At 45.2% G+C, this 14676-nt stretch overlaps 1 protein-coding gene across 1 annotated transcript in view; it reads left to right on the top strand.

The window, feature by feature from the left end:
* DOCK1 (dedicator of cytokinesis 1) overlaps positions 1–14676 on the top strand; it is a 461498-nt gene that overhangs the window by 101858 nt on the left and 344964 nt on the right. Inside the window, exons 22-23 of the mRNA XM_019654186.1 lie at positions 4371–4505; positions 9302–9410. Coding sequence (XP_019509731.1) covers positions 4371–4505; positions 9302–9410 — 244 coding nt within the window. The remainder of the gene's footprint in view (positions 1–4370; positions 4506–9301; positions 9411–14676) is intronic.

Below are 14676 nucleotides of genomic sequence, written 5' to 3'. Positions count from 1 at the left end.
CTCTTCGGGGCCATTAAATTGGATCTCAGCTCCCGTCTGCGCCTTGGCCATACGTATAGGCCAAAGCCTGCGTCTCTGCCCGTGTGCGGCACAGGCTCCAGGTCAGAGGCCTGGCACTGGCAGCTGCTCCTGGATGTTTTCACGTGTGCCCTGAGTGCCTGCTCCATGTGGGGCAGTGGAGCCCCGAGGGGGCAGGGAGCTGCCATGTTCTCAAGCACACAGAGCGAGCTCTGACGAGTCCTGTGCTTTCTTGTGAACAAATGTTTGTTTAAAGCGGTTTGTTGTCTCATTGGAGATGCCCGGTTTGTCCGCACTTTGGACAGTTCCTCACAGGCTGTGGGGAGGGCGGATCAAGTGGCACCTTCTCGCCATGGCAACCAGAACACGACCCACGCCGGCTGATGGGAGTGGCCTCTGGACGGCTTGCAATGCGGCAGGATCTCAGTGTGTGTCACTTTCCCGGTTCTGCTTCTTTATTGACAGGGGGCCCAACAACTCTCCTCAGATTAGATTTTGTACTTTAATTTCAGAAAATCAGAACAATGAATCAGCTTCCTACACTGCATTCCAGATCCTTCTGTTGGCATCGCCCCTCACAGGCCTTTGGGGAAAGAGTGATGTACTTATTCTCAGAGGTGGCAGAATGAAAATCGGAGCGCTTTTGGCTAGTTACTCAATCGGAGAGATAGAAAGTCTCATTTTACCTTTCAGCTGTGACGGGATTGAGCTGAGAATCAGTGTCCTCTCAGTCAGGCTCTGTAATCTGCTGAAAAGGAAATTGTCATTCTGGAAAAAGACGTATTCTTACCATGTTTTGATAAACTAACACTGCCAAGTTGCATCTGAGTATTGACATCTGGAAAAACCAAAGGAGAGAACTGATCCACACAGTTTTAACCAAACATGGGGGGTTGTGCACACTGATGAAGCACCATAGCATTTGTTCCCTGAGCCTGGGAGGGGCCTGGTGCTAAGTACCGTATTTCCCCAGGTAGAAGACGCTCCCGTGTCTAAGACGCACCTTAATTTTCAGGCCCAAAATTTGAAAAAAAAAAATACTACATAAAGTTATTGAACTCAGGTTTTATTCATCATAAAATTCATACACCTCCTCATCACTGTCAAAACTCCCAGCCATGAGCTTGTCCTCATCTGTGTCTGATGACGAATCACTGTCTTCGTATATTGCCTCGTCCTCAGTTCCATCTATGGCATCTGAAATGCCACACTTCTTAAATGACTTGACAACGATCTATAATCACTGTATAAGATGCACCCAGTTTTTCGACCCCGAATTTTTCTAAAAAGGGTGCATCTTATACATGGGGAAATATGGTATTATCGCAGAGAGCCCCTCCTTACCCCCCACCCCCAAAGCTTTGGCAGGCATATGGGCTTGGATTAGACCCTTGTTCTGTTGCTTTTTTATCTCTTTCCTTTGATAAATGCTGAGATCTTTAGCCTTTCTTCATAAAGAACTCCAAGAGAAGACATTAAAGGTGACTACAGGCAATGGGCACCACTTCTTAGCGCCCCAGCGCTCCCTGATAGCTCCCCTGCAGACGGAATCCATGGGAACTGGAGCCCCGTCAGGGTGACCACAGCTGTCCGGGTGACAAGGGAGAGAGGCATCGCCCCTGGGGACCATTCTCCCAGGAAACCAGCAGCCTTTCTGTCCGTTGAGCTGTCTTTCCCAGAGCTGGTTCTAGGTTCCCTCCCCTTAAATGATGTTCCAATTGTCCTGGATGACTAGCTGCAGAAGTTTTTCATCGCTGCAGAATGGTCCACTGGGCCTCCACGGTTTTAGTAGCTTTCTGCTTTTATTGTTAAATCTCAGTAATGCAGAAAATGCATTTGACAAAATTGAACATCCATTTGTGATAAAACTTCTTAGTGAACTAGAAATAGAGCAACGTCTTCATCTGACAAAGGACGTGTCAGAAAATGTACAGCTAACCTAAGACTTCAGGCTAGAACATCGAGAGCCTTTCCTCTAAGTCTGGGATCAAGGAGAGGATCTCTGTTCTCATCACGTGTGTTTATTACTGGAAGTAGTGCAGTAAAGCAGGAAAAAAAAAATAAACAGTATAATAATTGGATAGAAAGAAGTAAAGCGGTCTTTACTTTTACATAATGTGATTATGTACTTGCAAAACCCTAAGGAATCAATTTTTGAAAAGCCTCCCTCTCAAAAAAAAAACTACTAGAACTAGTAGGCAAATGTAGGAAAGTTTGGATCCAAAGCTAATATAGAAAAATCAAGAGATACATACTGTGCCCATGGATCAAAAGATAAAATCTTGCCCAAATGTCCGTTCTCCCCAAATTAATCTGTAGTTCAACATGATTGCATTCAAGAACCTAGCATGCTTTTGTGAAAAAAAAAATGGAATGGCCTATTTGAAAAATTAAATAGAAGAAATGCAACATGTCCAGAGAGGCCGACTCATTTTTCAGAAGAAAAACCTGATTTCAAGACTTCGTGCAAAGCTGCAGAAGCCAAGACAGTGTCACAAAGATGGACAAAAAGGTGAATGATAAGAACGTAGGCTACAGAGTGGTCCCCACACGTCTGCTGCTCTGAAACTGCCGTTCTTTGCAAACGAAGAAACCCCCTAGCTGGCCATTTTCCTGTGTTGGTCATGATGCACCGTCTCTCCCTCTGGCCACCACGCTTCGTATTGAAAAGGCTCACAGTGCGCCATCGTAAGGACGTCTCGTAATTTCTGTAACCAGCCCTCCAGTGATGGACATGTGCATAGTTTTACAATTGTAGACGTTGTTGCAGTAAACATCCTTTAATATTTATACTTGTTTCTGTAGAATAAATTGCAAGTGGAATTGCTGGTGTGTAAGGATTTCAAGGTTTGTAATTGTAATAGATACGACCGGTGTGTTGCCCAAAACCTGCTGTGTCAGTTACCCCACTAGCGGGGACCCAATTCCCCACATCTCGTCGGACCACCTTAATTTTCAGTCTTTTCTACTTCTTTGAGAATGTATTGGGCAAACAGTTTACTTCATGTTATTTTACTTTGTATATATTTATGAATGAAGCTGATTTTTTAAAATATGATTCTAGACTTTTTCTGCGATATACCTGGATATGGCCTCTTGGAGTCTTTTTTTTTTTTTTTAATTAACCTTCTCACATACTCTGAAGCTTTGAGCAGATTTATTGCCACTTGCACTTTCTGGTTATTTGGATTACAGAAAAATAGAAAAACGTTAATGCTTTTTCTTTTATTTTAACAAGTATTTTCTTTTAACTACCTATGAATTAAGCACTTAATATAATTTATGAAGCTATGAATTAAAATCAAACTTCCAATATATATACTTAATTTGTACCAACTGTCTATAATTACTTATGTAATGGTGTGGAAAATTTAAAAATAATTCTGACCAATTTTGGTATATTATAAACTATGTAAATTTCTATTATGTTTTCTTGTTAGGGAGTTAATTGTTTTTAGATCACAATTTATAAAGAAATAGACGCCAAGAGAAGTACAGTCATTATGCTTTTACCACTAAGTGTTTTTGTGCAACCTTATTAGAAAATGCAAAAAAAAAATACAGGTCTTTTCATGTATTCACCCATGTTATTCTCATCTATTGTTCATCATCTTTTATATAAAGGTCCTTAGAAAACTCATTAAAAACTAAGAATGTTTCCTGAAAATTTGAAAAATTGGTTCTAAATTTTTTTTTTTTTGAGTGTAAGAGCTCTAGTTTTAGAGAATGAGCTAAAATGAACAGAGGTGGGTGAGATGGTTTTCAATAGCAAATACTCTTTCATGTATATAATGCCTTTTTTATTTTGGTAAAATACATACGTAACATAAAATTGAACATTTGAACCATTTTCAGGTGTACAGTTCAGCATATGCTCTTAGTAGATTCACATTGTTGTGCAGCCATCACCTAGGTCCACACTGTATTCAGTATTATGCCTTTTGCAAAGATTTTTTGTGCTTCTCTTGGCCTGTGAAGAAAGTCCCTTTGATCTTCTTATTTGAGGTCGGGGAAGCTCGCTTACCTACCTCAGCCCCGGCTGCTTCCTCTGCAATTAGGGAGAAGACCCACTGCTTGCTTTACAGTCTTACTGTGAGGGTTAAATACATAACACATTGAAATGCTTCGAAAAGCATCAAACGCTTAGGAAGCGCTTGTTAAACGCTCAGACCTTGCTCCTCTGAGAGTTATTTTGTGGGTCACTTGTAGTCTGTTCAGGATGCGTTTTGCAAATGGGGATACATGGATAAGTGTGAACCGAAAGACGACCCGCTTGTGTGTTCCTGTCCCAGTTGAGGGCTGAGATGTTGTGGTTTTCTGACCTTGTTGATTTGTGTTTCCGTGACGAATAGGAAGCTGACGAAAGTTCTGCGGAACTACGTGGACAGTGCTGAGAAGCCGGCCGTCAGCGAGCAGCTGTACAAAGCCATGAAGGCCTTGGAGTACATCTTCAAGTTCATCGTGCGCTCCCGAATCTTGTTCAATCAGTAGGTGTCAGGTCGCCCGGGCTGGCTCTCCAGGGGCTGTGAGGAAACCCTGTCCTTCCTTCCTTCCCGCCTCTCCCCCTCGTCCCCCTTTTGCTTTCTCTTCCTCCCTTTCTCTTTCCGTTCCTGGTTGTCTAGCATGACAGCGGCGATAGACAGCAGCGGTGGTGGGGCCCTGCCCCTCCTGGCATCACAACAGCGGCCTTCCAGGCAGCAGGGGCGGAAGGGGGAAGGATAGCGGGGTCTTCCACTCACTGTCCTTTCCAAGACCTATCCCCAGTCCCTACAAAGTGACACATGCTGTAATCTCACTGGCCAGAAGTATGTGACATGAGCCCCTTAGATGTGAAGGAAGTTGGAAAGGATGTTTAGATGGGCTTGCTGTTGCTGTCAACAGAATCGGAGCTCTTTTAGTAAAGCAGTGAGGGAGAAATATACACAGTCAGGCTTCCCCCGCTCATACTCGGACCCAGAGTTTCTGTCCTGACAGCTTGGACCCTCCCTATGCTATTTGGGGTTACTAAACCCGACTTCGTTAGGCTCCTCAGTCGCTCTTCCCCATTAGTTCGGGGGTCAGTCTCAGAGACGCCTGGCACAGGTGGCTCTGGCTTTAAATCAGTGGAGCCCTAAGTGACCCCCAGGCTGACTCGGTCCCACCAGGTTGTGCGGGAATGGGGCCTGGGAAGCGTTTTGTGTTTGCCGGGCTTAGGAATGCCTTCATTCCGCTGCTTGGCACACGCTGTTGGCACGGACCCTTTGTCCTGGGCTGGCCTTTGTCCTGGAGTGGCTCGAGCAGGGGCCGGGCCTGACCCCAAACTGAGATTCTTGGCTGGGGTGACTTGTTTGTCAGATGAGCTGAGACTGTCCAGGACAAGCGCAGAGCAGTCAGAAGCAACAATTGTCCAAAGGCTGTGCGGCCTCCCCGTGCTCCCAGGGCCCGTGTCTGGGCCTTCCTGGCCTCACCTGACCAGGCCCTGCAGTGATGCTGAGGATTTGGTTGGTCAGTCATTCCCTCCCTCCATCCCTCCCTCCATTCCTCCCTCCTTTCTTCCCTCCCTTCATCCATCCTCTCTCCTTTCTTCTTTCCTTCTCCCATAAGTACTTTGTAAACTTTGGAGCGCTGACTCTATCCCAGATTTTGATCATGTGTTGACCTTATTCATTTATTTTTTTTATCTGAGTGTTTCCTAAATGTATATCTTGGCTGCCTTCTACAATTCTTGAGTGTGGAGAAGGACATATGTTCCTTTCAATCCAGAGCACAGGTGTAGCCACATTATGTAGCTATGATAATATTCTTAAATTTAAATCTGTAGTCTGAAACTGCCGAGGTGTTTTAGTATCTTAGAGATTCTGTGGTCAGAAAAAGATCATGACCTTAAAATCATGGACCATAGTGGGGACTGAGTCTCCCCATCAACCCCCTTCTCTGCTATCTGACCATCTCAGTGGTTCTTCATCTGTGATATCAAAGGTGTTAGTTTTAGATGACATAATATTCCTAGTTTGGATAGTCCTGTGTCCTACACACAGAGGTCTAGAATGTTTGGTCCCTAACAAGTCCTTAGCAGGTCTCGCTGGGTATTTTCAGAGTTGAGGGAGAGAACTCACTGTGGTTCTCATCTTCTTAGTTGCAACACATTTATTACCTCGGGAGAAAAACTGTGCTCACAGCTAGAATTGACCAGTGTATGTGGTTTTCTTTTTGCAGTTGGAATAAAGTTTTGAGTTCTTTTTTTTTTCCTTTTTCTTTTAAAATGGTCTGCTGTATTTCCATATATTGTAGTAGCTCTGTAAAATTCCAGGGTATTGACAGTAATTACTCTCACGGAGAACAAAGAGGTGAAACCTTTGAGATGAAGACGTTGAAGCTTATCATTGTCTCACTGTTTCTCTCACTGTGCAAATTCCTACCTTTTGTTTTGTTTAGAAGGATCATTTTGTTTTGAAATGAAACCTATAGGCTCACAGCTCTGGCCCAAAGACATTCCTGTCCTGGGAGCCCCAAGGAAAGAGGCCTGATAGTCAGGGGCACTTCTCCGCTGGTTTTGTTTGTCTGTGTTTTCTGCGTGGGTGCAGCACATTGACTAGGAAGCCAGCAAACAGATCCATCCTGCACGAGACCTTCTGAGTCCCAGTATTAAGGGAGTTATCACTGTGTGCCTCTTCTGTCTTTCAGGTGCTTTGTGGGGTTTTTGCCTGTCATCTGTGTTAGCTTTGTGAATAATTATTGGTCCTGAATAAGTGGTAGCAGACCTGTCATTTTGCTATCATTTCCTGGGTAACGAACATAGAATGTAGGTTATAGACAAAGATCTTGTCATTCCTTGTTAATGAATATTTATCACATTTAAGTAGAGCAAGGAATGATGACTAGGTTGTAGTCATCTGTTTACTGATATCCCTCTCATTCCTTGTTCCCCTGCAAGGTGGCTCAGACAAGCTGCTCTTCCTGATTTATTTGATAAAACGGAATGGCGATGCTCTAGAGACCTCCCTTTCATTATCGAAAAGTTCTCCAAATCTCTTATTTCGTCTTTGTTTTGGAAGGATATTTTCACTTAATATATAATTCTAGATTGGCAGTTATTTTCTTCCTCCAGATGTTATTCTGCCTTCTTTTGGTTTCCATCATTTCTGGTGAGAAATCGGTGCTCAGACTTACTGTTACACCTTTGAAGGTGGTGCTGTTTTTCTTTTTTCCTTAGCTGCTTTTACAGCTTTTCTGCCTGTGGTTATTAGCAGTTTTACTATGGATTGCAAAGGGATACTTTGATTTTCATTTATCCTATGTTGGATTTTGAGAGTTTCTTAAAGTTTTGGATTGATGTCTTTTATTAATTCTGGAAAATTCATGGGCATTATCCATTCTAATGTTGCATTTGTTCCACTGTATTTTTCATTTTCTTCTGACAGTTCAATTACATGTATATTAATTCTCATCATTGTGCCCTAGGTATCTTTAACACTCCATATTTTTCATTTCTTTGCTTATTTTCCTGTTAATTGTCTTCCATTTCAGTAATTCTGTCTTTTTCTGTGTCTAATCTAAATTTAATCCATATAATGAATCTTTAATTGCAGATACAGTATTTTATTTAGTTTTAGAATTTTCATTTGATTGTTTCCTCTAGATTCATTTCTCTACTAAAATTTTTCATCTAATGTTTTTGTCATCTCTCTTTTTTATATTTTTATCCATTTCTTCATCTTTGTCTCTTTATTTTAAAAGATAATTATATGTATTTTGACATTCTTGTTCCCTAACTGCGATATCTTGATCACCTTTGAGTCCCTTTCTATTGTCTTCTTTGCTTCGGCCATGGGTCTGTACTTTTGCTGTTTTTAGTAGTTTTCCCTGGAATGCAGGCCTGTGTATAAGTGAAAAGTGTAGAACCTCCAGGTGATGTGACCTTCTTTCAGAGATGACCCATTCTTTCCCCTTCTAGGCAGCGATCGTGGGGTAAGCACCTTTCTCTGCAGAGGTGCGCTGAGTGAAGGCTGCTCGTAGCCTTGGGAAGCCTCAGTCTAATGTGTTTGCCCTTCGTTTTCCGGGGTTTTCAACTTCGAATCTATGGGGCTAGCTGAGGCCCCTCTCCCTGGCATTTTCCAAGCTCTTTTCATTATCTTGGAGACAGATGAAAATTCGGCTGCTTTATAGAGGTTTTCATGTCTGTTTTTAGTCTCCTAACCCTTTAGTTGTAGGAATTGGCAGTTATCCTGAGAGGGAGAAGGACTGCAAGCTTGAAGCCTTTGAAGTGTTTGCGCCAGTGTCTGCCAAGTGTTGTTCCAGGTCACCCGCACGCAGAAGTTCATGACTCCATAATTGTAATTGTTTGGTCCGCCATTTAAGTAAACTCCTATTTGAATACCCTTTACAAAACACATACACTATGTTACAATTTCCCTTTTTAGGCAGAATGTGCTGCTTTACAATGGAACTCAAATGAGCTCCTCTAGGGTAATTAATTATCACTTAGTTTACAAAATTTTCCATTGTACACAAGTTTTCAGGTATGGTATACTTTTAATTAGGCAGAAAGCCAGTCTGTATTAATAAAACATCTGAGTTGCAACATTTAAAAATGCAAATACATTGCTTCTTAGTAACACAGCAACTCGAGGTAACTGCTAATAAATAATTTATAGATGAAACTTATTTACAATTAGCAACATATATTTGCATCCATGTAACCAATGCACACCTTTCTTGTTATCCATTTATTTAGCATGTTCCCCCTCTTGAAAGTTTTCCTGTCACGACCGATTCTGTGATGAATGACTTTGATTACTACCATTCCTCTGAAATAATGTTAATTATGAGTTTACTATTATAATGTCATTTTCAAATGGTTATAAGATTATGTTAAATTTAGGCAATTAAGTGTCTCTGTCAATTATGTGACCTTATCTGTTCTGGCAGGAAAGACACCAAAATATTAATGGTGCCATCTCTGTGGGGTAGAACTTAAGCTGAATTTCTCCATCCTTCCTTCTTTTTTCCCTGCCTCCTTGTTTCCCTCTCTTTCCAAACATTTCTGTGTATGGAATGTATTATGTTACAGTGGAAAAAAGAATACACATGATGTTTAAACATCAGCATCTTTCACTTGAAGGCATGTCTCCAGAGCTGAGTGGTCCCCAGCAACCTGATTTCCAAACCCCTCCCATGTCTCGTAGATGCTGGGAACGTCCGCTTACATTATAACTTGTCACCCAAGGAGCACCTTGAGTGGCTGTAGCAAAAAGTGGCGGGGTGCTGTGTGCCGGGCCCCACAGTTTCGTGTGTCCCTTCGCAGGCTGTACGAAAACAAGGGAGAGGCTGACTTCGTGGAGTCCTTGCTGCAGCTGTTCCGGTCCGTCAGCGACATGATGAGCAGCGTGTCGGACCAGACGGTCCGGGTGAAGGTAGGCCCTGGTTTCCCGGCACCGGCCACGCTCAAGGCCGCCAGTGAGACGCGAGGCTGCCGTGCGGGCTGAGAGAAGCGGGCCCTCCAGCCCGCGATGCCTGAACGTGAGCGGAAGGCCCACGCAGGAACGCGCTTATGCCCCACGCGTAAGGGAGTTAGTTGCTTTCTCTTTCCTCTGTAGGTGCTCTGAAATCCTGTCATTGCTATGTCTTCGCTCCTCCGCGAGGAGAGGTTCTGAATTTACTTTATGTAAATAAGGGGCAGCTGAGGAGAACAATGCTGTGGGTATTTAGTATCTGAGCAGATGTGGGCGGCTGTGGCTGTCGGTGCCCCAGGCGTCAGCCAGACGTCCACCTGTGCCCAGCAAATGGTGCCACATCGTCGTCCTTCAGTGCGTCTTCTGCCTGCCCAGCAGAGCCAGGGGTCCAGGTTCCTACCGTTCTCAGCACCTTGATTACCTGTTCTTGCCCTGTTGCCCGTCGGAAGAAAGATGCCTTCATCTGCAGTGGGGTCTCAGCGTTCTTCAGGACCTTCCTGGTGTGGGGGTGCCAGAGGCCCACAGAGCAGCCCTGGGACCCGCACGCCCGGGCATCCCTGTCCTGGCAATTTCTGTGGGGCTGACTTATCACAGAAAGAGCTGTGCAATTTGCAGTTCGCTGCCTGTGCTAATTCCTTCCAAGGAGAAGAATCTTCCCCATGATTAGCTTGGAGCTTTCACCCGGCTGCTCATTGGAGCGGCCTCTGTTCTTCCTTCCTCTTTTAATGCCCTTCTAATTGAGAATTTCAGAAAACATCTTTATGGCTATTGTCTTAAAAATGTTGTGGGGAAGTGCTTTCCCAGCCTTAATGCTCGCCATTTGGTCTGGAACGAAGATGCCTTTATGCTCAGATGCATCTCAGGGTTGCCGTGACCAAGGAAGAAGCGAAACTGAATATGAATAAAGTCCTCACGTCCCTTTCCTCTCCAAGGTGTTGTCTGGCAGAGCTGTTGGATTCTTCAGTATAATTTCCCGTTCTTCATGGGGACGTTTTGTGAAAACCCGGTGCTCTATAGGCAGTAGCAATGCGGCGCGCATATTAACATTTTAGGTTAACTATTTTGGGAACACGGCACTGCCTCAAGCCCCCTTATTGTTGTTCCAAGGTTAAAATTAGCAACGTGCTCGGTACAGTTACTACTGAATCCTGTGACATTTTAGGGAAACGGACGTGGGAAGTGTAAGAATAGATAAAAATTACAGGAAGTTTGGAGCCCAGAAGTAACTTCAGATGCTAAATATATTCTTACAGTACTAAATTTGATCGGGCCTGGCTTGCGTCTGCCTCCTCCCCCTGATGTCACATCCCTTAGGGACTGGAGACTTGGGTGGTTTATTATAAGGCACGAGTGAATTCAGTGACGTTCGCGCCTCGGTGTGAACCTTCCATCTGCAAGACAGGTGACTGAGTTTTATTTGAAACGTTGCCTCCTCGCTGCTAATTTTGTATTTTGTTCTTTCACAGTAAGTAAGTGTTCTCTCAGCATCTGAGCTTTAAGGATGCCCCTCATGGGACCCTGGTTTTTGTGCTGTTTTAACTCTTTAAGCTGTGCTCTGCTGAAATGGAAGTACGACTGTGAACCAGCATACACGGAGAATGTATGGAAAGACAGCGTTTTCCTAGGGCTTAAACTTTGCTTCCCAAAGGGTGGCCCTTGTTGGTTCTTTTGATTTTTGAGATGATCTGTATGCCCCGTTCAGGACCAGGAGGTCAGGACGCTCTAGTGCCTTCTTGGCGTTTTTGGGGGTGGGGGGTGGAGGTGGCTGCTGTGCCCCAGAGAGCCCTCCCGCTACAGTCACCTTCTGAGAACTGAAGCCACGATGCACATCCGCCCTGCAGGGTGGAGCCAGCCACCGCAGTTCATGCCTCAGGAAGGGCACGAGGAGTTTCAGATCAAAGCTAACGTGGCTAAACATGGCGCCAGACGAGTTTTCAGTGCTGTCGTTTTCCATGTAACTTAGTACAACGTTCTTACCAGAGCCATTTCATTTAAGTGAGCAGACACACCAATGGAGGCTGACTGCTTGGGTAGTTTTGTTTGCTTGTTTGTTTGTTTGTGATGGGAGGGGAAACTGCAGGACCCGTGTGGGCAGTGCTGTCCGTCACTCCACTGCCCGGTGCCTCCCCTCTGCTCTGGGCCTCTGGACCTCTCTGGAGACAGACTCACCAAGGCTCTGCTTTACTGTCCCCGCTTTATGCTCTCCAGCCTCAGGGCTGCTCCCAAATTCTTAGGAAAGCCTTTTTTATTATGGTAAATAACATGAAAATGTACTGTTTAAACCACTTTAAGCACAACTCAGTGGCATTAAATAATGCTCACAGTGATGTGCGACCACCACACCCCCACCCATCTCCAGAGCTCCCGAGCTGAAAGCCTGTGCCCATGAAACACTAACTCCCTACTCCTCCTCCCAGCCGCTGGCACCCACCATCTTCTCTGTCTCTCGGAATTCACCCCTCCTGGGCTCTTCATATCAGTGAATCATACAGCATTTATGCTTTTGTGACTGACTTACTTCCCTGGTGATACGACGCCCCCAGGCTCACCCATGGTGCAGCCTGTGTCAGGACTTCCTTCCTCAGTAAGACAGAGCACCGTTCCATCGTGTGCGTGGAGCGTGCACGGGCGCTTGGGGTGTTCCCACCTTTCGGCTCTTGGTAATAATGCTGCTGTGAACATTCGTGTGCAAAGAACTGTCCGAGCCCTGCTTTCTCTGCCCTTGGGCGTACACCAGAAGTGTCATTACCAGGTCATGGGGTCAGATGCTATGTTTCATCTTTTGAGGAATTACTATACTCTTTTCCATAGCAACTGTACCATTTTACTAAAAACAAACAAAACAAAACAAAACTTTAAATTCCTTGTCGAGTGTACCTTAGCAGCTATTTCTGGCAGCTTCTCAAGCTTGAGGCTTGTCGCCCACCCCACCCCACCCCACCCTACCTTTAGTAAATGATTCTGTTCTGTCTGCTTTACTGAAAAGACCCCCTGAGATCCGTCTGACATCACCTCTCCTTTCTCACTTCCCTCTGAAGAGAAGTCCACCTTACAGCCGGAACTAGGCGCCCCCCTGCGCTCAGGTCTTACTCAGCCCTCCCTCGGGGGTCCTGATTGACATTTCTTCTTTCCTCTCCGTCTGGGATTCTGGCTTCACATCAGAGGCCCCTCACTGCCCACAGCCAGGCCCAGACCTTCTCAGCACCCGCGAGTCTTTCACATTCTTTACATTTCTTCCCCTGGTTCTTCTTTTCAATTTGGTAGGAACAGACCCATTTTCTCCCATTGTCTTGTAAAGACTCCCTGGCCCTTCATGACCTTCCTACAGGTATATGGACCCAGCCGAGTCTGGAACACAGATGCCTGAGACTTTGTCTTCCTCCCGGGGCTGTCCCGGGGCGCAGGCTCCCCGGCCTGTGACAGCTTCGACCATCTTGTGGTGCCATTTCTGTTTTGTCTTCCCTGGAGGGAACCATGTTGGAAATCAGCTGCATTAAAATCACAAGCAACACAGTTTTTGTTGGGTGAGTTTTGCCCACCAAGAAGCACAGCTTTCATTTCCTTAAAAATAATATCCTGACTTAAAATGAATTATACTTAGGTGCCTTATATCTTATCCAAAATTCTTCCTTATCAGTTTTTGTTGCTTTTGGGCTATTTCTGAGCTATCGTCTGGGGTCCATGAGACCTCGCACAAATTTGTAAGATTAGAATTTCTTTTGTCCTCAGGAAAAATTGCCTGAATGTGTTAGGGATGATGAAAATAAGGATCAGGAGTAATATAATTTCCTGGCAGATGAGGAAATCAGGTTTCCCAGGTAACTTTTGACCTGTGTATGGCCTCATTTACAGTAATAATAGCAGCTCCCAGTTCCGTCCCTACCTCCCGGGCCCCTGTGTGAAATTCCCACCTCAGGTGCTGAGTTCACGATTTCTATAAACAAAGCAGGCATTTATCATGTGCTTCACCCGCAGTTTTAAATACTATAGGAGATACTGTTAGAAAAGTGAAAATGCCCAAAAGCGAATTAAGAAAAATAAGAATCATGTACCTCACGTCCCATGTTCCCATAGATTGCATGGTTAGCATTTGTCTTTATAATTGTATACTTTTTCTCTGTAGAGTAATCCTGTAGATCTATGTGATATATAGCTACATGACAACTATGTACATATCTATTTACATATATTTCCAACATCTCCCGTTGTCCCAATTATTTTCCTACGTCCCTTAGCATTTTTGAAGCACATAGATTTTAAGGTCACACATGGCCTCATCATTGTATCAGAACTTGTTTAATCAGTTTGGTGTGAAGGGACACTTAGATCGTGTCTCGCTTTCATTTCCATCAGCAGTGCTTTAAGAAGTCTGCTTGGCTGACCCCCGTCTCTGGCAGAGACCTCGTTCCATCTGTCTGCCACGAGGCACCCAGATCGCCACACGTTCCCACGTCCAGAGAGAGTACAGACCAGACCTGCTAGGCCTGTCCCCTGGGTTACGCCTCTGTGCGCCTTCCTGTCCTCGGGGCTGTGGTGGTGAATGTGAGCCCGTGGTCTTGGTTTTCCGCGGGGCCCTCGTGCTGTCTGTGATTCCATTTCATTGTGCCCTTTGTGGGACTGAGTGACGCGACTGAGCATTCTGTAGGCAGTTGGGGAGCCACTGACTCCCCGGAAGCCGCCTGCGTACGTGAGCTGGGCTTCTCTTGGCACGGCACTGGTGGCCGAGTCAGGCGAGGAGACCGGAGCTCCGCCGAAGCCGGCTCCTTCAGCCCAGAATCACCTGGGCCCTGAAGAAAGCAGCCCGTGAGCTGTGGGGACCGTCGTAGACCAGCTCGAAGTTTAAAGAAACTGGGGAGCATTTGAGCCCGCAAGGTGTACTAAGAGCAAGCGATAAAATACAATATTTCCTTCTTTACTTTCTTAGATTCTGAGGGTTGGGGGGACATTGTTGATGGTGTTAGCTGATCCAGGAATGCCGTAGACACCAGTCAGGGGTTTGCTTTCAAGTCTCTTATCCTTCGTGTGGACAAGGATGAGACCGTTTGGATGGCGACCTTCAGGTGATGTTATGCATGAGGGGAGAGACTTGTCGAACCAGAGGATCTGGTGGCTCAGGAGAAGCCAGCCATGAAGGGCAAGGCTGCACTTGATTGAGAGTCAGCAGGAGGCCAGGCCTTCTGGCTTGTTCTACTGGCACAGGGAGGAGATGGGGGGCGGGGGGTAGTGG

Source organism: Hipposideros armiger, unplaced genomic scaffold, assembly GCF_001890085.2.
Source record: "Hipposideros armiger isolate ML-2016 unplaced genomic scaffold, ASM189008v1 scaffold_216, whole genome shotgun sequence".
NCBI lineage: Eukaryota > Metazoa > Chordata > Mammalia > Chiroptera > Hipposideridae > Hipposideros > Hipposideros armiger.
This window is presented reverse-complemented; position numbering and strand designations above follow the sequence as displayed.